The sequence below is a fragment of the Mobula birostris genome, chromosome 8, assembly GCF_030028105.1.
Source record: "Mobula birostris isolate sMobBir1 chromosome 8, sMobBir1.hap1, whole genome shotgun sequence".
Lineage (NCBI taxonomy): Eukaryota > Metazoa > Chordata > Chondrichthyes > Myliobatiformes > Myliobatidae > Mobula > Mobula birostris.
The window spans coordinates 1,234,602-1,256,197 of record NC_092377.1 but is presented as its reverse complement, the minus strand read 5'-3'; the positions used below and the strand labels follow the sequence as shown (position 1 = coordinate 1,256,197).

The window sequence follows — 21,596 nt, the reverse complement described above, 5'->3', positions numbered from 1 at the left end:
TGGTCCCCACACGCACACTGACCCTCAGTGGGGGATGGTCCCACACACACACACTGACCCTCACTGGGGACGATCTCCCACAATCTGACCCTTGCTGGAGACAGGTCTCTCACAGACTGTCTCTTACTAAGGGATAGTCGCATTCTGCATGTGTCCCATGACCTGGCCATCCTCTCGTTCCCCATCTCGGGCTATCCCCACCCTTGACATGGCGATCCTTTCCCCTGAAGGCAGCTTCCCCTCCATTTCGATGGAATTGCCGAAGGAGGAGGTGAAGGAGTGGTTTGGGCCCAGGGATTTTGTGGTAGGTCAGCCTGTCACTATCCTTGGTCGACAATTCTTCATCTACGACTGTGACGAGTTCACCAGGGAATATTATCAGCAGAACGTGCGTGGAGTCGACCTTCGCCCTGTCCATGTGACCAGGCAACCACCTACATCCGAAGACAAGGTCTCGATGGGGGAGAGGGCTTATGGGGGAAAGGGGCAGGTGAGGGAGTGGAAGAAGCAAATAGGGGAGAGTGCGGCAAAATGAGAGGGGGAGACGCACTGGGACAGGTTTGCAGCATGAGGGGGGGTTTGGGAAGAGGCAGGGGAGAGGGTTATGAAGGGAGGGGTGTGTGAGAGTGGGGATCAGAGTGATGGGCAGTGATGTAGACACATCGGAGACAGAATGGAAGGTGGGGGTGAGTGAGGGAGATGGAGGTGTGTGGAGAGGGGATGAGTGTGGGTGGGGACGGTGTGGAGAGAGGATGAGGGGGTGGGGACTGTGTAGAGAGGGGATAAGGGGGATGGGGACGGTGTGGAGATAGGGGGAGTGGGGAGTGGTGTGGGTGGGGACTGTGTGGAGATGAGTGTGGGTGGGGAGTGGTGTGGAGAGGGGATGAGGGTGGGTGGGGACTGTGTGGAGATGAGGGTGGGTGGGGAGTGGTGTGGGTGGATGAGGGTGGGGACTGTGTGGAGATGAGTGTGGATGGGGACTGTGTGGAGAGAGGATGAGGGGGGTGGGGAGTGTGTGAGGATGAGGATGGGTGGGGAGTGGTGTGGAGAGGGGATGAAGGGGGTGGGGACTGTGTGGAGGGGGGGTTGGGACTGTGTGGAGATGAGCGTGGGTGGGGAGTGGTGTGGAGAGGGGATGAGGGTGGGTGGGAACTGTGTGGAGATGAGGGTGGGTGAAGAGTGGTGTGTGTGGATGAGGAGCGGTGTTGGCAGGGTAGAAACAGAGGAAGTGGCATGTAAGCTCTGGTTTTCCATTACCCTCAGTGGATTCCTCCCTACAATGGGTTTGGTTCGCTGGAGGATTCGGTGCAGAACTGCCTATCACTGATCCCCAAGGTGCCTAAGAAAGATCTCATCAAACTGCTGGAGAAGGACAAGATTGTCCTCCGCTACGAGGCCAGAATGGTAACTATGTAGGGTTGGGATAAGGCAGTCTGTGGGATGTGGGATTGTGGGACAGCTGTGGTGTGGTTCTGTGGGATGGGGGTGAGGATTTGGAAGTTGAGGGTCTCACACTTTCTGTAGTACATGTCAATATTTGGTGGGATAGTCACTGAGAAGTTCGCCCCAGTGCTGAAACTGTATCTGAGGAACAAAGAATGGAGTTGAGACGATGGAGTAGCTGAGTAGACTGATGGAACAAATGACCTGATTCTACTCCTATGTCCAATGGTCTTATGGTCATCTACTCCTATGTCCAATAATCTTATGGTCATCTACTCCTATGTCCAATGGTCTTCCAGTCATTTACTCCTATGTCCAATGGTCCTATGGTCATCTACTCCTGTGTCCAATGGTCTTATGGTCATCTACTCCAGTGTCCAATGGTCCTATGGTCATCTACTCCAGTGTCCTATGGTCATCTACTCCGGTGAGTTGTCACTGGACCAGATGGTGATGTAACCCTCCGGTTCAGCTAGCAGCTTACTCTAAGGGGAGACAGCCCTCAGCACGGCCAAACTTATGAAATCTTGTTTGTGTGGATGCTGCGAGACGTGTCCCCTGTTACAAATCAGTACCACGAAATAACAAACAGTACACAATATGCAATTAAATGATGAGCTTTATAATTCTTAATTTGATTATAGGGTTAGTAAAGAAACAAAAAATAAAAGGGCACATTAGATTAGCAGTGAAACGTAACAGAGAGGCCACAACATTAGCAGTGAAACCTTACAGCGTGTTCCAATGGTTTGAGAGGTAAGGACAGGTAGATGGGAAGGTAGACAGGAGATGTGGACTCAAACTGCTGGAGGAACTCAGCGTGATGAGCAGGGTCTGTGGAGACACTCTATGAAAGATTGACATTGTTATGCAGTGAAGCGGGGTAGAGCTTATTGTTTTCGTGGATCTCGGCAGAGAGTGTACGAGTGGAGAGGTTACACTGGAATTGTCCCGTACCTGAAGAACAACAATGAGAGCTGGGTCCAAATTGAGAATCCGAATCACGTTTAATATCACCAGCATATGTGGCTGCAGTACAATGCAATGTGCAATAAAAACTATATGCAACTGAGCACATGGGTTCACTCTCCATTCAGCCTGATGAAGGAGCTGTTCCAAAAAGCTGAGTTTCCTGCACCTCTTCTTTGATGGTTGCAGTGAGAAAAGGGCATGTCCTGGGTAATGGGGTCATCTTTTGAAGATGTCCTCAATGCTGGGAAGGCTGGTGCCCATGATAGAGCTGGCTGAGTTCACAACTTTCTTTAGTTCTGCTCACCTCGTTACAGTATAGTCATACAAAAGTACAGCACAGAAACAGGCCGTTCAGCCTGTCTAGTCCATGCCAAAAACACTTAACCTGCCAGCTCTCATTGACCACCACCAGGGCCACAGTCCTCCATACCCTACCTACCCAAACTTTGCTTAAAGGTTGAAATAGAACTCACATGCACACTTGAGCTGGCAGATCATTCCACACTCACAACACCCTCTGAGTGAAGTTTTCTCACATTAGACCATAAGATAGAGGAGCAGAAGTAGGCCATTTAGCCCGTGGAGTCTGCACAGCCATGCAATGATGACTGGAAGAATTGGATCAGCCCATGATTGAATGGTGAAACATACTCGATGGGCCAAGTGGCCTACTTCTGCTCTTCTACCTTATGGCCTTATGGATCCAATTCTTCCCATCATCCCCACCCCCCTGCCTTCTCCCCTACCCTTTGATGCCCTGGCTAATCAAGGATCTATCTAGCTATGCCTTAAATGCACCCAATGACTTGGCCTCCACAGCCACTCATAGCAGCAAATTCCACAGATTTACCACCACCTCACTAAAGTAATTTCTCGGCATTTCTGTTCTAAATGGACGTCCTTCAATTCTGAAGTCACGCCATCTTGTCCTAGACTCCTCTACCATGGAAAATAACTTTGCTGTATCTAGTCTGTTCAGGCCTTTTAACATTCGGAATGTTTCTATGAGATCCCCCCTCATTCTCCTGAACTCCAGGGAACACAGCCCAAGAGCTGCCAGACATTCCTCATACGGCAATCCTTTCATTTCTGGAATGATTCTCGTGAATCTTCTCTGAACCCTCTCCAATGTCAGTCCATCCTTTCTAAAATAAGGAGCCCAAAACTGCACACAATACTCCAAGTGTGGTCTCACGAGTGCCTTAAAGAGCCTCAACATCACATCCCTGCTCTTATATTCTATACCTCTAGAAATGAATGTCAACATTGCATTCGCCTTCTTTACAACCGACTCAACCTGCAGGTTAACCTTTAGTGTATCTTGCACAAGGACTCCCAAGTCCCTTTGCATCTCTGCATTTTGAATTCTCTCCCCATCTAAATAATAGTCTGCCCATTTATTTCGTCCACCAAAGTGCATGACCATACACTTTCCAACATTGTATTTCATTTGCCACTTCTTTGCCCATTCCCCTAAACTATCTAAGTCTCTCTGCAGGCTCTCTGTTTCCTCACACTAACTGCTCCTCCATCTATCTTTGTATCATCAGCAAATTTAGCCACAGATCCATTAATCCCATAGTCCAAATCATTGACATACAGCATAAAAAGCAGCGGTCCCAACACTGACCCATGTGGAACTCCAGTGGTAACCGGCAGCCAGCCAGAATAGGATCCCTTTATTCCCACTCTCTGTTTTTTTTGCCAATCAGCCAATGCTCCACCCATGCTAGTAACCTCCCTGTAATTCCATGGGCTCTTATCTTGCTAAGCAGCCTCATGTGCTGCACCTTGTCAAAGGCCTTCTGAAAATCCGAGTACACCACATCTACTGCATCTCCTTTGTCTACCCTGCTTGTAATTTCCTCAAAGAATTGCAGTAGGTTTGTCAAGCAGGATTTTCCTGTCAGGACACCACGCTGGCTTTGGTCTATCTTGTCATGTGCCTCCAGGTTCTCCGTAATCTCATTCCTAACAATCGATTCCAGCAACTTCCCAACCACTGATATCAGGCTAACAGGTCTATAGTTTCCTTTCTGCTGCCTCCCACCCTTCTTAAATAACGGCGTGACATTTGCAATTTTCCAGTCATCTGGTACAATGCCAGAATCTATCGATTCTTGAAAGATCATCGTTAATGCCTCCGCAATCTCTCTAGCTACTTCCTTCAGAACCCGAGGGTGCATTCCATCAGGTCCAGGAGATTTATCTGCCCTCAGACTATTAAGCTTCCTGAGCACCTTCTCAGTTGTAATTTTCACTGCACATACTTCACTTCCCTGACACTTTTGTATGTCCGGTATACTGCAGATGTCTTCCACTGTGAAGACAGATGCAAAACACGCATTCAGTTCCTCTGCCAACACTGCGTCTCTCATTACAATATCTCCAGTGTCATTTTCTATTGGTCCTATATCTATCCTCAACTCTTACCCTTTATATGCTTAAAAAAAGCTTTTAGTATTTTTTTAATATTAGTCAGCAGCTTTCTTTCATGATTCATCTTTTCCTTCCTAATGACCTTCTTAGTTTCCTTCTGCAAGTTTTTAAAAGCTTCCCAACCCTCTATCTTCCCACTAGTTTTGACTTCCTTGTATGCCCTCTCTTTTGCTCTTACTTTGGCTCTGATTTCACTTGTCAGCCATGGTAGTGTCCTTCTTCCATTCGAAAGTTTCTTCTTATTTGGAATATATCTGTCTTGTACTTGCCTCATTTTTCACAGAAACTGCAGCCATTTCTGCTCTGCTGTCCTTCCTGTTAGTGTCCCTTTCCAGTCAACCTTGGCCAGTTCTCCTCTCATGCCATTGTAATTTCCTTTATTCCAGTGAAATACAGACACATTGGATTTTATTTTTTGCCTCTCAAATTTCAAAGTGAACTCAATCATATAGTGGTCACTGTTCCCTGAGAGTTCCTTAACCTTAAGCTCTGTTAATCACCTCCGGATCATTGCACAACACCCAGTCCAGCACTAGTGGGCTCAACAACAAGCTGTTTCAAAAAGCCATTCCCTGGACATTCTACAAATTCTCTCCCTTGAGGTCCAGTACTGGCCTAGTTTTCCCAATCCACTTTCATGTTAAAATTCCCAACGATTATCATGACATTGCCCTTCTGACATGTCCTTTCTATCTCCTGCTGTAATTTGTAAGGCACTGGTGAGACCTCACTTGGAGTACTGTGGGCGGTTTTGGTCTCCTTATTTAAGAAAGGATGTGCTGATGTTGGAGAGGGTACAGAGAAGATTCACTAGAATGATTCTGGGAATGAGAGGGTTAACATATGAGGAACGTTTGTCCGCTCTTGGACTGTATTCCTTGGAGTTTAGAAGAATGAAGGGAGACCTCATAGAAACATTTCGAATGTTAAAAGGCATGGACAGAGTGGATGTGGCAAAGTTGTTTCCCATGATGGGGGAGTCTAGTACCAGAGGGCATGACTTAAGGATTGAAGGGCGCCCTTTCAGAACAGAAATGCGAAGAAATTTTTTTAGACAGAGGGTGGTGAATCTATGGAATTTGTTGCCACGGGCAGCAGTGGAGGCCAAGTCATTGGGTGTATTTAAGGCAGAGATTGATAGGTATCTGAGTAGCCAGGGCATCAAAGGTTATGGTGAGAAGGCAGAGGAGTGGGACTAAATAGGAGAAAATGGATCAGCTCATGATAAAATGGTGGAGCAGACTCGATGGGCCGAATGGCCTACTTCTGCTCCTTTGTCTTATGGTCTTATGAGAGGTGACTTGATAGAGGTGTACAAGATAATGAGAGGCATTGATCGTGTGGATAGTCAGAGGCTTTTCCTCAGTGCTGAAATGGCTAGCATGAGACGGCATAGTTTTAAGGTGCTTGGGAGTAGGTACAGAGGAGATGTCAGGGGTAAGATTTTTACGCAGAGAGTGGTGAGTGCGTGGAATGGGCTGCCGGCAGTGGTGGTGGTGGAAATGATAGGGTCTTTTAAGAAATTCCTGGATGGCTACATGGAGCTTAGAAAAATAGAGGGCTATGGGTAAAGCCTAGGTAGTTCTAAGGCAAGGACATGTTCGGCACAGCTTTGTGGGCCAAAGGGCCTGTATTGTGCTGTATGTTTTCTGTGTTTCTATGTTTAAATTCCATCTGCCATTTTTCAGCCCATTTTTCCAACTGATCCAGATCCTGCTGCAAGCCATGATAGCATTACTCGCTGTCCACTACTCACTGTCCTCGGTCTTGCTGTCATCCACAAATCTGCTGACTTAGTTAACCAGATTATCATCCAGATCATAGATACAGATGATAATAACAGACCCAGAACTGATCCCTGCGGCACTCCACTAGTCAGAGGCCTCCAGTCAAAGAGGCAGCCATCTACTACCACTCTCTGGCTTCTTCCACGAAGCTGATGTCTAATCCATTTTACTATCTCATCTTGAACACTGAGCGACTGTACCTTCTTGACCAACCTCCTGTGCAGAACATTGTCAAACATCTTGCTAAAGTCCATGTAGACAGCATCCACTTTCCTTGTAACTTCCTGGAAAAACTGTATAAGATTGATTAGGCATGACCTACTATGCACAAAGCCACCTCCTCCAACACCCTTGTCACTTATCATCTGCCCATCTGGCTGGATGCGGTGCGCCAGGCAATACAGCTCCCAGCAGGCATTGCCCATCTGGACACCAGCCTGGCCAACATGGATGGAGATACATTCACGCATGTTTGGGATTAATCTGTTACTTCTGCGCGATTTGAGGTGGTGACTCTCACACTCAGAACCAGTGACGCATCCAGGTGAGCACTGACTTCAACTGGCATGCATCAACCGTGAGAATGAGTTCAAGAGCCGTGAGGTAATGTTACAGCTATATAAGCCCTCAGGTAGTCCCCAGTTGGAGTATTGTGTTCAGTTCTTGTCACCTCACTACAGGAAGGATGTGGATACTATAGAGAGAGTGAAGAGGAGATTTACAAGGATGTTGCCTGGATTGGAAAGCATGCCTTCGAGAATAGGTTGAGTGTATTTGGCCTTTTCTCCTTGGAGTGACAGAGGATGAGAGGTGACCTGATAGAGGTGTATAAGATGGTGAAGGGTATTGATTGTGTGGATAGCCAGAGGCTTTTTCCCAGGGCTGAAATGGCTAACACGAGTTTTAAGGTGCTTGAAAGTAGTTACAAGGGGGATGCAAGAGGCAAGTTTTTCCATGTGAAGAGTGGTGGTGCGTAGAATGCTCTGCCGATGATGGTGGTAGAGGCGGATACAACTGGATCTTTTAAGAGACCCTTAGATGGTACTTAGAAAATCAGGTTGGTGTTGGATCGCAAGAGAGGGAATTTGTTGAATGCCTACAAGTTGGGTTTTTAGAGCAGCTTGTGCTTGAGCCTACTCAGGGAAAAGATATCTTAAATTAGGTGTTGTGTAATAAGCCAGATTTTATTCGGGACCTTATGTAAAGGAGTCTTTAGGAGGCAGTGATCATTATATGATGGAACTTACACTGCAAATCGAGACGCAGGCAGAGCACCACCAGACGAGGTGAATTCTTTCTCCCAGTGTCGGGTTTTTCTTTTTTAAACCATAAAAGAGAGATAGGGTCTAGCGGAGCAGCCATCGTTGGAGTGAGGGCTAGAGTCAGAGTGGGAACTTGGAGGCTTCAACGATAAGAGGCTGGTCCCAAGAACCAGGTAAGAAGGGCTGGTTTTTCCTTTTATTATTGATTTGGTCTTGGTTGCCCATTGTACAGTGCAGGCAGGATGGCAGATATGGCAGTGGAATAGAAGGACAGAAAAACTACAGCACAAGACAGGCCCTTTGGCCCACAATGCTGTGCTGAACATGTACTTACTATAGAAATTACCTGGGGTTACCCATAGCCCTCTATTTTTCCGAGCTCCATGTACCTATCCAGGAGTCTCTTAAAAGACTCTATCGTATCCACATCCGTCACCATCGCTGGCAGCCCATTCCACACACTCACCACTCTCTGCGTAAAAAAATTTACGACGACATCTGTACCTAGTTCCAAGTACCTTAAAACTGTGCCCTCTCATGATAGCCATTTCAGCCCTTGGAAAAAGCCTCTGACTATCCACACAATCAATGCCTCTCGTCATCTTATACACCTCTATCAGGTCACCCCTCATCCTCTGTTGCTCCAAAGAGAAAAGGCCAAGTTCACTCAACCTATTCTCATAAGGCATGCTCCCCAATCCAGGCAACATCCTTGTAAATCTCTTCTGCACCCTTTCTGTAGTGAGGTGATCAGAACTGAGCACAGTACTCCAAGTTCCGAGCAGGGTCCTGTATAGCTGTAACATTACCTCTCGGCTCCCCAAATTTTAATTATTATTTATTCTTATTTAACAAAGTGGCACAGCATATCATAGAGCAGATACAGTACAGCATATTTACACAGCCAACCCATGACAGGAAAACAAATAAAACTTAGAAACAAAAAGAGGTTCTAATTTAAGTTTAAATTAACATACAACCAAAATTGATCCCACATGTCTTGCACTTTCCCCTCACTGTTAATTCTTCCCAACATGTGTTCGTATGATGAAATCTTCATCATTTCTTCAGTCCATTCCTTCACAGTGGGGCATCTGGGTTATTTCCAGTTTTGCAATATAATTCTTGCAGCTGTGATGAGACCCACCTTTAAAAGAGTAAATTTGTCATTGTTTACATTAGGTATCATTGTCCTATCACCCAGGAGACAAAGCCGTGGGCACAAGGGCAGTGTGGAACCCGACCAATTCCCCAACAGATCAAGAACTTTACACCAAAATGGATGAACCATGGAACACTCCCAAATCATGTGAAAATATGTGCCCACCTCATTTTTACATTTCCAGCATAAATTATCAACAATCCTCATTTTGTGGAGTCTGGTTGGTGTCCAATAATATCTGTGTACTATCTTATATTGAATAAATTTCCCTCTCATTTCCCTAATATGTCTACCCACATTTGATAAAATATTTGACCACTCATTATCTTCAATATCACTTCCAAGTTCCCTCTGCCATACTGCTTTGAGATTGTTACACGATTCACCCACACCGTATGCCTTCTTAACCACAGAGTCAACCTGTGCAGCAGCTTTGAGTGTCCTGTGGACTTGGACACCAAGATCCCTCTGATCCACCACACTGCCAAGAGGCTTACCATTAATACTATATTCCGCCATTATATTTGACCTACCAAAATAAACCACCTCACACTTATTTGGGTTGAACTCCATCTGCCACTTCTCTGCCCAGTTTTGCATCTTATCAATGTCCCACAGCCCTCTGCACTATCCACAACACCGCTGACCTTTGTGTCATCAGCAAATTTACTAACCCATCCCTCCACTTCCTCATCCAGGTCATTTATAAAAATCACGAACAGAAGGGGTGCCAGAACAGATCTCTGAGGCACACCACTGGTCACCGACCTCTATGCAGGCTGCAGATAAGTCCCATCATCTGCCTGCCCTTCTTGACAATCTGACTACGTGCTAACTTTACTCTTTTACCATCCGTCCTATCCTGAGTCCCTTCACTCTGGTTCTCACCCCCCCTGCCAAGTTAGTTTAAACCCTCCCCAACAACTCTAACAAACCTGCCTATGAGAACATTGGTCCCCCTCGGGTTCAGGTGCAACCTGTCACTTTTGCACAGATCAAACCTCCCCCAGAAGAGATCCCAATGATCCAAGAACCTTGCCCCCTACACCAGCTTCTCAGCCAAATCACCATTTCTATCCTCACTAGCACATAGCACAGGCAGCAATCCAGAAATGAATTGAATTGACTTTATTCCTTACATCCTTTACATACATGAGGAGTAAAAATACACCCAATAACTTGGTCTCCAGCACTGCATGTGGCAACAAATTCCATAAATTCAGCACCCTCTGGCTAAAGAAATTTCTCCACATCTCTGTTTTGAAAGGTAACACCTCTATCCTGAGGCTGTGCCCTCTTGTCCTAAACTCCCCCACCATGGGAAACATCCTTTCCACATCTACTCTGTCTAGGCCTTTCAACATTAGAAAGGTTTCAATAAGATCCCCCCTCATCCTTCTGAATTCCAGTGAGTACAGACCCAGAGCCATCAAATGTTCCTCATATGATAACCCTTTCATTCCTGGAATCATCCTTGTGAACCTCCTCTGGACCCTCTCCAATGCCGGTACATCTTTTCTAAGATGAGGTGCCCAGAACTGTTCATAATACTCAAGGTGAGGCCTCATCAGTGCCTTATAAAGCCTCAGCATCACATCCTTGCTCTTGTATTCTAGACCTCTCAAAATGAATGCTAACATGGCATTTGCCTTCCTCACCATCAACTCAATTTGCAAGTTAACCTTCAGGGTGTTCTGCACAAAGACTCCCAAGTCCCTTTGCATCTCAGATTCCTGGATTTTCTCCCCGTTTAGAAAATAGTCCACACATTTATTTCTACTTCCAAATTTTATGACCATGCATTTTCCAATATTGTATTTCATTTGCCACTTTCGTGCCCATTCTCCTAATCTGTCTAAGTCCTTCTGCATCCTACCTGTTTCCTCAACTACTACCTGCCCCTCCACAAATCTTCATATCATCTGCAAAATTGGCAACAAAGCTATCTATTTCATCATCTAAATCATTGATATACAGCATAAAAAGAAGTGGTCCCTACACCGACCCCTGAAAAACACCACTAGTCACTGGCAGCCAACCAGAAAAGCATCATTTTATTCCCAATCGCTGCCTCCTAGCAATCAGCCAATGCTCTATGTTAGTATCTTTCTTGTAATACCATGGGCTCTTAAGTTGGTAAGCAGCCTCATGTATTGCACCTTGTCAAAGGACTGCCAAAGGTCCAAATTTATAACATCCACGCGTGGAGGCCAGGTCATTCAGTGTATTTAAGGCAGAGATTGAAAGGTTCTTGATTGGACGTTGCATCAAAGGTTACGGGGAGAAGGCTGAGACCTGAGGTTGAGGAGGAGATTTTTAAAAAGTATCAGCTATGATTGAATGGTGGAGTAGACATGATGGGCCAGATGGCCTAATTTTGCTCCTGTGTCTTATGGTCTAACATCACAATTGGCCTTTGTCCAATGCAGAATCTCAACCTGAGGACTAGACCCATGTTACTCCATAACTATCTTGAAACTACTGAAATTATGATTACTAGATGCAAAGTGTTCCCCTACACACACACTTCTATCACCTGCCCTTTGTCATTCTCAAAGCAGAGACCTAGTATTGCACTTTCTGTAGTTGGGACTTCTGATTAAGAAAACTTTGCTGAACACAAACTCTGTCCAACACAGTCCTTTTACAGTATGGGAGTCCCAGTCAACATGTAAATGTTAATGTGTGATTTATTAAATTTGTCTCTGTACTAAACCCAAAACAGCCTTTACCTGCTTAAGAAAGGCAAATACAATGTTAGCATACATTTTGAGAGGATTAGAATATAAAAGCAAAGATGTAACGCTGAGGTTTTTAAAGCATTGGTCAGACTGCGCTTGGAGTATTATGAGCAGTTTTGGGCCCCTTATCTGAGGAAGTGCTGACATTCGGGAGGATCGGGGGGAGGTTCATGAGAATGATTCCAGAAATGAAAGGCTTGTATGCAGAGCATTTGATGGCTCTGGGTCTGTAAACTCTGGAGTTTAGAAGAATGAGGAGGGATCTCATTGAAACCTATTGAATATCGGAAGGCCAGGATAAAGTGGATATGGTGAGGATGTTTCCTATAATGAGGAAGTCTTGGACCAGAGGGCATCTGAATACATGGATGAAAGTTTCCTTAGCCAGAGGATGGTGAATCCGTGGAACTCACTGCCACAGGTGGCTGTAGAGGCAAAGTCATTGGGTACATTTAAAGTGGAGGTTGATAGGTTCTTGATTAGTCAGGATATCAAAGGTTATGAGGGAGAAGGCAAGAGAATGGGGCTGAGATGATAATAAATCAACCATGATGAAATGGCAGAGCAGATTTGATGGGCTGAATGGCCTAATTCTGCTCCTATGTCTTGTAGTCTATAAATGACTCCCACCAGCATCTCCGTTCCCTTTAATCTCCCCTCACATGCCCATGGCATCTTGAGCCCTAGTTATTTCTCACATCTACACTTACTTCAGCTTGCTTGATCATGTCACGCCATCAATGTATTCTTTCTGAGTCAGAAATCCCCAGAGGCCAACCTTGATCCACCTACAACTCTCTGTAATGCTTCATATCATACCCTCTCACCTCTGCCTTAGAATGGTGATTGTATATAAAACCAGAGGCACTATGGACATCGCTTTTCAGTAGTTGTGGTCTTTAAACCCTGTTGGGTGTGGCTGTCAGGAATCTGGGTAACTCTCTGAAGAAGTTTAAATGAGAGTGGGAAGAGACATCCTGCTGAACGAGTCGGTGCAGAGTTAATGGGCCAAAGTGCCTCTTTCCCTTCTGCTGTGGGGCCTGAATGAGGGTGGAGGTTACCTGAAGATCAGAAGCAAAAGGTGGGAGCTTAGTGATGAGTGCTCTACTCTCCTTCCCACCCCCGCCCCCCCCACCACCACCACCAGGAGTCCAGGTACCCAGAGGACAACGCCCGAAGGTTCATCCTCAGCTTCCATGTGGCCACAGATACCATCAGCATCTTCGAACCACCACTCCGCAACTCTGGCAGAACCGGTGGGAAGATCCTGTCGAAGATCAGGATTCCCAAACCAGGAAGCAATGTGGAAAAGCCTGAATTCTACACAGCCAGAGACCTGGCCATCTCTTCAGTTGTGGAAGGTACAATTGAGAGGCGTGTGGAAGAATGGCCCTCTTCTTTCAGATGGTCACTGTCGGTGGGAAGACACTTTATCAACTCCTCTTGGGGATGAATACGGTTGTGTGGGGAACTCAGCAGATCAGACGGCAGCCGTGGAGGGGAATGGGCAGTCAATGCTTCAAACCTTTTACCTGGGCTGGTGGGTAGAAGGGAGATGCCCCCTGTTAAGATGTGGGGGTGGGGGAGGATGAGGGGTGGCAGGTAGCTGGGTGACTGTCAGCAGAGGAAAAGGGAATAGGCAGCAGTACAAAGTACCCCTTGTTTCCCTCAACAGCTATACAGCTTTGGATACTGTTGGGAATGACTGACCGGAGGAAGCCACAGCAACGAGGTGTCTGTGACTCAGCAGGGAAGAGTGATAAGGGATTCCATAGATAGAGGAGAAGACACAAGATTCTGTAGGTGTGTATGTTGCCTCCCAGGTGAAAGGAACATCTCAGATTGGGTCCACAGCATTCTAAAGGGGGAGATTCAGCAGACAAAGTCGTGGTGCATACCGGTACCAACAACATTGGTAGGAAAAGGGATGAGGTCCTGGAAAAGAGAACATAAGGAGCTAGGTAGAAAGCTGAGAAGCAGGACCTCCTGCGTAGTAATCTCTGGATTGCTGCCTGTGCCACATGCAGTGAGGGTAAGAGAATAGGATGAATGGGCTTAAGGGGGATAATAAATCAGACATGATGGAATGGATGGGTCAAACACTGCATCTGCTTCTATGGTCCTCTGAGCCTAGGTGGCAGATGGAAGAGAGGAAAGTGTGAATAGTGACAAAGGTTGGGAAGTGGAGAAGTGACAGAGGGCTGTAAATGTTGGGATCTGATAGCAGAATAACAGGAGGCGGGTAGATATCAAGAGGGAGTGGAGTGTGAGTGAAGGACAGATGGAGTTTTCTCCTCAGACTAAAGGTAGAGTTGGTATGGGAGGAGACGGGGAGGTAGTAAAAGGAGGAAGGGAGAGGGTAAAAGATGAGGATGGGAGGAGACTGGGGGGAGAGAAAAGGAGGACAGAGAGGGTAAAGAATGGGGATGGAGGAGAATCAGAAACAGGTTTAATTTCATGACATATGCTGTTTGGGGTGGGAAGCAGAGGGAAAGATTAAGAGGTCTGTTACCTAGTCTGAGAATTCAGTGTTGATGAGGCGCAGACACCAGAGACCATGCTGGGACTGATCAGTGTGAAAGGAAATGGAGCTTGGAGCTATGTGGGGTAGGGTGGACCCAGGTTGAACACCAACATGCAGGGATGAGTATCGGTGTGGTCGAAGAGAGTGAAATCAGGAAATGGGAACATCAGGCAGTCACTGTACGGTCTAGGGAGGAGAGATATCAGACGGTCACTGTACGGTCTCAAGATGAGGGATATTGGATGGTCAGTGTACGGTCTCGGGGGGAGGGGGTGTTTATCAGTGACTGTATGGTCCCATGAGGAGGGAGGGTGGTGAGGTTGACTGTGCTGTCTTGGGAGGGGCGTTATCAGATGGCCACTGTACGGTCTCAAGATGAGGGATATCGGACGGTCAGTGTACGGTCTCGGGGGGGAGGGGGTGTTTATCAGTGACTGTATGGTCCCATGAGGAGGGAGGGTGGTGGGGTTGACTGTTCTGTCTTGGGAGGGGTGTTATCAGACAGTAACTGTATTAGTGTCCTAGGATCCATTCCTCATCTCCAGCTGAGCTACGTTTTGTTTCAGTCATTGGCCACCGCTTTATCATCACGGACGCTGATGAGTTTGTCTACAAATACTTGGAAGAACATGCTGCTGGGTTTCCAAGCGAGACGCTCGAGTCGTTCCGGCAGAAGGCACAGGAGAGGGTCGGCCGAGCAGCCCTACAGGCAATGGAGCAAAAAGCTGGGTTAGTTTTTCCATTGCCTCCTTACTCTGCAGACAAGGGCCAGTCCTCTTGCACAGCCTGCTCCTGTCTATTCTCCAGCTGGTGAACAGGCAGGCCTGGCTTTCTGCGTTCTCCACGGGCCAGCTGTCTCACATACACAGAGCAGAGTGTGACACGGTTTCAGGCAGTTCAGGGCCCGAGGCACACTCATCTTACCACTCTCACTTTCTTTCAGCTCTGCAATGATGAACAACTCAGAGTCAACGCCAGCCACTGCAGTTGTCGATGAATGCTCACCTGTACCTCCGGAATGCAGGCAGCTACCCGACACCACAACACTGAGAAATGGGTTCCAGGGAGACGTCTGTGATCCTCAGCAGAGAGATATCCCAGTGCCCAATTACCAGGGAGAAATTGGTGCACCCTTAGACACAGGAAACATTGGTGTTCCTCAGCCAATTAACGTCAGTGCAAGCAAGTACCAGGACAAGACTGAAAGACCCCTGTGTAGCCCTCAGCAGGGTGATCCCCATCTTTCCCAGAACCAGAACAGTACCCACACACCTCTGAAACAGAGCATCGCCTGTTTCCCTACACTCCAGGGCTGTACCCCAACCACTCAGTATCAGGGGGAGATCTGTACCCATGCTACAGAAAACCATAATGTTAGCTGTCCTCCCCAAGCCCAGGGCTGTCCCCCAACCACTCAGCACCAGCGTGAGGACTGCAGCCCATACACCACCCCAGAAGCCACCTGCTGACACCCAAACTAACAGTTGTTGAAGAGTTTTGTGAGATGAGAAAATATTGCTGTGTATTATGGAATAAAGTGATGGAATGAACACCTCCCAAGGCTGTTTCCCTCTCCGTAAAGCTCAGTAATCTGCTGGGGGAAGGCAAACACTTCAGTGGACACAACGCCCCTCAACCTCCTCTAGTAACAACATGGCCTAGGAGTGTACTGAAACAGGCCTTTTGGCCCATCTCTCCCATGCTGATCCTTGCCCCAGTCTCACTCATCTGGTTCAGGACTGTAGTTTGTACTTGTCAGACACATTCACTCCTCACTAACCCTCATCATACACAGCCCTGTCTTACGAAAATAAGCTAGCCAATAATATTAAAGAGGTTACCAGCAGTGTCTTCAGGTATATAAGGTGTAAAAGACAGGCAAGAATAGATATTGGAAAACAGTGCTGGAGAAAAACTTGGACAGATACATGGATGAGAGGTGTATGGAGGGATATGGTCCAGGTGCAGGTCAGTGGGACTAGGCAGAAAAATGGTTCAGCACAGCCAAGAAGGGCCAAAAGGCCTGTTTCTGTGCTGTAATGTTCTATGGTTCTAGTAATGGGGGACAAAAAAATGGCAGATGAGCTGAATAAGTATTTTGCATCAGTCTTCACTGTGGAAGACACTAGCAGTATGGCAGAAGTTTCAGGTGTTAGGGGTCATGATGTGCGTGAAGTTACCAAAACTAAAGTAAATGTTCTTGAGAAACTGGAAGGTCTGAAGGTAGATAAGTCACCTGAACCAAATGATGCACTCCCCAGGGTTCTGAAAGAGGTGGCCGAAGAGATTGTGGAGGTACTAGTAATGATCTTTCAAAAATCACTAGATTCTGGAATAGTTCTGGAAGGCTGGAAAATTGCAAATGTCACTCCTCTCTTCAAGAAGGGAGAGGCAGAAGAAAGGAAACTATTGGTCAGTTAGTCTTCCCTCAGTGGTTGGGGAGATATTGGAGTCGATTATTAAGCCCTTAAGACATTTGGCCCATCGCGTCTGCTCTGCCATTCAATCATGGCTGATACTGTTCTCCCCTCCTCCGCCCCACTCCCTGGCCTTCTCTCTGTAACCTTTGATGCTGCGTACAATCAAGAACATATCAATTTCTGCCTTAAATACACCCAATGACCTGGCCTCCACAGTTGCCCGTGGTAACAAATTCCACAAATTCACCACACTCTGGCTCAAGAAAATTCTCCACATCTCTGCTTTAAATGGACACCCCTCTATCCAGATGCTGTGCCCTCTTGTCCTAGACTCCCCCCACCATAGGAAACATCCTTTCCACATCTACTCAGTCTAGGCCTTTCAACATTCGAAAGGTTTCAATGAGATTATCCCTTATTCTTCTAAATTCCAGCGAGTACAGACCCAGAGCCATCAACCTTCCTCATATGATAACCCTTTCATTTCCGGAATCATCCTTCTGAACCTCCTTTGAACCGTCTCCAATGCCAACACATCTTTTCTAAGATGAGGGGCCCAAAACTGCACACAATACTCGAGGTGTCACCTCATCAGTGCCTTATAAAACCTCAGCATCACATCCCTGCTCTGTATTCTAGACCTCTTGAAATGAATGTTAACATTGCATTTGCCTTCCTCACCACTGACTCAACCTGCAAGTTAACCTTTAGGGTGTTCTGCACAAGGACTCCCAAGTCCCTTTGCATCTCAGATTTTTGGATTTCCGCCCCGTTTAGAAAATAGTCCACATTTATTTCTACGACCAAAGTACCTGACTGTGCATTTTCCAACACTATTTCATTTGCCACTTTCTTGCTCATTCTTCCAATCTGTCTAAATCCTTCTGCATCCTACCTATTTCCTCAACTCTACCTGCCCCTCCACCAATCTCCATATCACCAGCAATTGGCAACAAAGCCAACTATTCCATCATCTAAATCATTGATATACAGCTAAAAAGTGTCCTTGCAGAACACCACTAGTCCCTGGCAGCCAACCAGAAGAGGATCCTTTTATCACTGAGATCTGGCTAAAGGATGCATGTCTCTGGGAGCTGAACGTCCAAGGATACACGGTGTATCGGAGGGATAGGAAGATAGGCAGAGGGGGAGGCTTGGCTTTACTGGTAAGAAATGATATTAAATTATTAGAAAGAGGTGATATAGGATCGGAAGGTGCAGAATCTTTATGGGTTGAGCTAAGAAATCACATGGGTAAAAGGACCCTGATGGCAGTTATATACAGGCCTCCAAACAGCTGCAGGGATGTGGACTACAAATTACAACAGGAAATAGAAAAGGCTTGTTAGAAGGGCAGTGTTATGATAATTGTGGGGGATTTTAACATGCGAGTGGATTGGGAAAATCCGGTCGGCACTGGATCTCAAGAGAGAGAATTTGTAGAATGTCTGCGAGATGGCTTTTTAGAACAGCTTGTTGTTGAGCCCACTAGGGGATCGGCTGTACTTGAGTGGGTATTGTGTAATGAACCGGAGGTGATTAGAGGGATTGAGGTGAAGGAACCCTTAGGAGGCAGTGATCATAACATGATTGAGTTCACTGTGAAATTTGAAAAATAGAAGCCGAAATCTGATGTGTCGGTATTTCAGTGGAGTAAAGGAAATTACAGTGGTATGAGAGAGGAACTGGCCAAAGTTGACTGGAAAGGGACACTGGTGGGAAAGACGGCAGAGCAGCAGTGGCTGGAGTTTATGCGAGAAGTGAGGAAGGTGCAAGACAGGTATATTTCAAAAGAGAAGAAATTTTCGAATGGAAAAAGGATGCAACCGTGGTTGACAAGAGAAGTCAAAGCCAAAGTTAAAGCAAAGGAGAGGGCATACAAGGAAGCAAAAATTAGTGGGAAGACAGAGGATTGGGAAGTTTTTAAAACCTTACAAAAGGAAACCAAGAAGGTCATTAAGAGGGAGGGAAAAGATTAACTATGAAAGGAAGCTAGCAAATAATATCAAAGAGGATACTAAAAGCTTTGTCAAGTATATAAAGAGTAAAAGACAGGTGAGAGTAGATATAGGACCGACAGAAAATGATGCTGGAGAAATTGTAATGGGAGATAAGGAGATGGCAGAGGAACTGAACAAGTATTTTGCATCAGTCTTCACTGAGGAAGACATCAGCAGTATGCCAGACACTCAAGGGTGGCAGGGAAGAGAAGTGTGCGCAGTCACAATTACGACAGAGAAAGTACTCAGGAAGCTGAATAGTCTAAAGGTAGATAAATCTCCCGGACCAGATGGAATGCACCCTCGTGTTCTGAAGGAAGTAGCTGTGGAGATTGCGGAGGCATTAGCGATGATCTTTCAAAAGTCGATAGATTCTGGCATGGTTCCGGAGGACTGGAAGATTGCAAATGTCACTCAGCTATTTAAGAAGGGGGCAAGGAAGCAAAAAGGAAATTATAGACCTGTTAGCTTGACATCGGTGGTTGGGAAGTTGTTGGAGTCGATTGTCAAGGATGAGGTTACAGAGTACCTGGAGGCATATGACAAGATAGGCAGAACTCAGCATGGATTCCTTAAAGGAAAATCCTGCCTGACACACCTATTACAATTTTTTGAGGAAATTACCGGTAGGCTAGACAAGGGAGATGCAGTGGATGTTGTATATTTGGATTTTCAGAAGGCCTTTGACAAGGTGCCACACATGAGGCTACTTAACAAGATAAGAGCCCATGGAATTACGGGAAAGTTACATACGTGGATAGAGCGTTGGCTGATTGGCAGGAAACAGAGAGTGGGAATAAAGGGATCCTATTCTGCTTGGCTGCCGGTTACCAGTGGTGTTCCACAGGGGTCCGTGTTGGGGCCGCTTCTTTTTACATTGTACATCAATGATTTGGATTATGGAATAGATGGCTTTGTGGCTAAGTTTGCTGACGATACGAAGATAGGTAGAGGGGCCGGTAGTGCTGAGGAAATGGAGAGTCTGCAGAGAGACTTGGATAGATTGGAAGAATGGGCAGAGAAGTGGCAAATGAAATACAATGTTGGCAAGTGTATGGTTATGCACTTTGGCAGAAATAATAAACGGGCAGACTATTATTTAAATGGGGAAAGAATTCAAAGTTCAGAGATGCAACGGGACTTGGGAGTCCTCGTACAGGATACCCTTAAGGTTAACCTCCAGGTTGAGTCGGTAGTGAAGAAGGTGAATGCAATGTTGGCATTCAATTCTAGAGGAATAGAGTATAGGAGCAAGGATGTGATGTTGAGGCTCTATAAGGCACTGGTGAGACCTCACTTGGAGTACTGTGGGCAGTTTTGGTCTCCTTATTTAAGAAAGGATGTGCTGACTTTGGAGAGGGTACAGAGAAGATTCACTAGAATGATTCTGGGAATGAGAGGGTTAACATATGAGGAACGTTTGTCCGCTCTTGGACTGTATTCCTTGGAGTTTAGAAGAGTGAGGGGAGACCTCACAGAAACGTTTCAAATGTTGAAAGGCATGGACAAAATGGATGTGGTGGGGGAGTCTAGTACAAGAGGGCATGACTTAAGGATTGAAGGGCGCCCATTCAGAACAGAAATGCTAAGAAATTTCTTTAGTCAGAGGGTGGTGAATCTATGGAATTTGTTGCCACGGGCAGCAGTGGAGGCCAAGTCATTGGGTGTATTTAGGGCAGAGATTGATAGGTATCTGAGTAGCCAGGGCATCAAAGGTTATGGTGAGAAGGCGGAGGAGTGGGACTAAATGGGAGAATGGATCAGCTCATGATAAAATGGCAGAGCAGACTCGATGGGCCGAATGGCCGACTTCTGCTCCTTTGTCTTCTGGTCTTATTCCCACTTGCTGCCTCCTACCAATCAGCCAATGCTCTAACCATGTTAGTAATTTTCCTGTCATACCATGGGCTCATAACATGGTAAGCAGCCTCATGTGTGGCACCTCATCAAAGGCCTTCTGAAAGTCCAAATATACAACATCCACTGCATTCCCTTTATCTATCCTACTTGTATTCTCAAAGGTCGCAAAGATCTGTCTAATTGATCTATAGTTTCCTTTCCGCTGCCTTCCTCCTTTCTTAAAGAGTGGAGTGAGTTCCTCCAGTATTTTGTGTGTGTTGCTCAGATTTCCAGCATCTGCAAATTTTCTTCTGTTTGTGACTCCCTCCTAAGGGTTCTTTTACTTTAAGCTCCCTCATTTACTCTAGTTCATTACTGATTACCCAATCCAATATAGCTGATCCTCTAGTTGGCTCAACGACAAACTGATTTAAAAAGCTATCTTGTAGGCAGTCAACAAACTCTCTTGAGGTACAAAACAAACTTGATTTTCCCAATCAACCTGCACATTGAAATCTCCCATGACTATCATAAAAGTGTCCTCATTAAGGATGAGGTCTCAGGGTACTTGGAGGCACATGATACAATAGGCTGTAGTCAACATGATTTCATCAAGGGAAAACTTGCCTGACAAATCTGCTAGAATTCTTTGAAAAAATATCAAGCAGGATAGACAAAGGAGAATTGGTTGATGTTGTGTACTTGGATTTTCAGAAGGCCTTTAATAAGGTGCCACACATGAGGCTGCTTTACAAGCTATGAGCCCATGGTATCACAGGAAAGATTCTAGCATGGATAAAGCAATAATTGACTGGCAGGATGCAAAGAGTGGGAATAAAGGAACCTTTTCAGGTTCTCTGCCGGTGACTAGTGTTCCACAGTGATCTGTATTGGGACTGACACCTTTTACATTATACAGTGCCTGTAAAAAGTATTCTCCCCCCACCCCCCCAGAGGTTTTCATGTTTCATTGTTTTACAATATGGTCTTGTAAGAGACTCTTGGAC

General features: G+C 46.1%; 1 protein-coding gene across 2 annotated transcripts in view; it reads left to right on the top strand.

Annotated features, from left to right (window-relative positions):
- efhc1 (EF-hand domain (C-terminal) containing 1) overlaps positions 1-15,890 on the top strand; it is an 85,018-nt gene extending 69,128 nt beyond the window's left edge. For both annotated transcript variants that reach the window (XM_072264678.1, XM_072264676.1), the window contains 5 exons: positions 231-451; positions 1,264-1,404; positions 12,954-13,167; positions 14,897-15,059; positions 15,274-15,890. In XM_072264678.1, coding sequence (XP_072120779.1) covers positions 231-451; positions 1,264-1,404; positions 12,954-13,167; positions 14,897-15,059; positions 15,274-15,799 — 1,265 coding nt within the window. In that variant the 3' untranslated portion in view covers positions 15,800-15,890. The remainder of the gene's footprint in view (positions 1-230; positions 452-1,263; positions 1,405-12,953; positions 13,168-14,896; positions 15,060-15,273) is intronic.
- Positions 15,891-21,596: the final 5,706 nt, after the last annotated feature.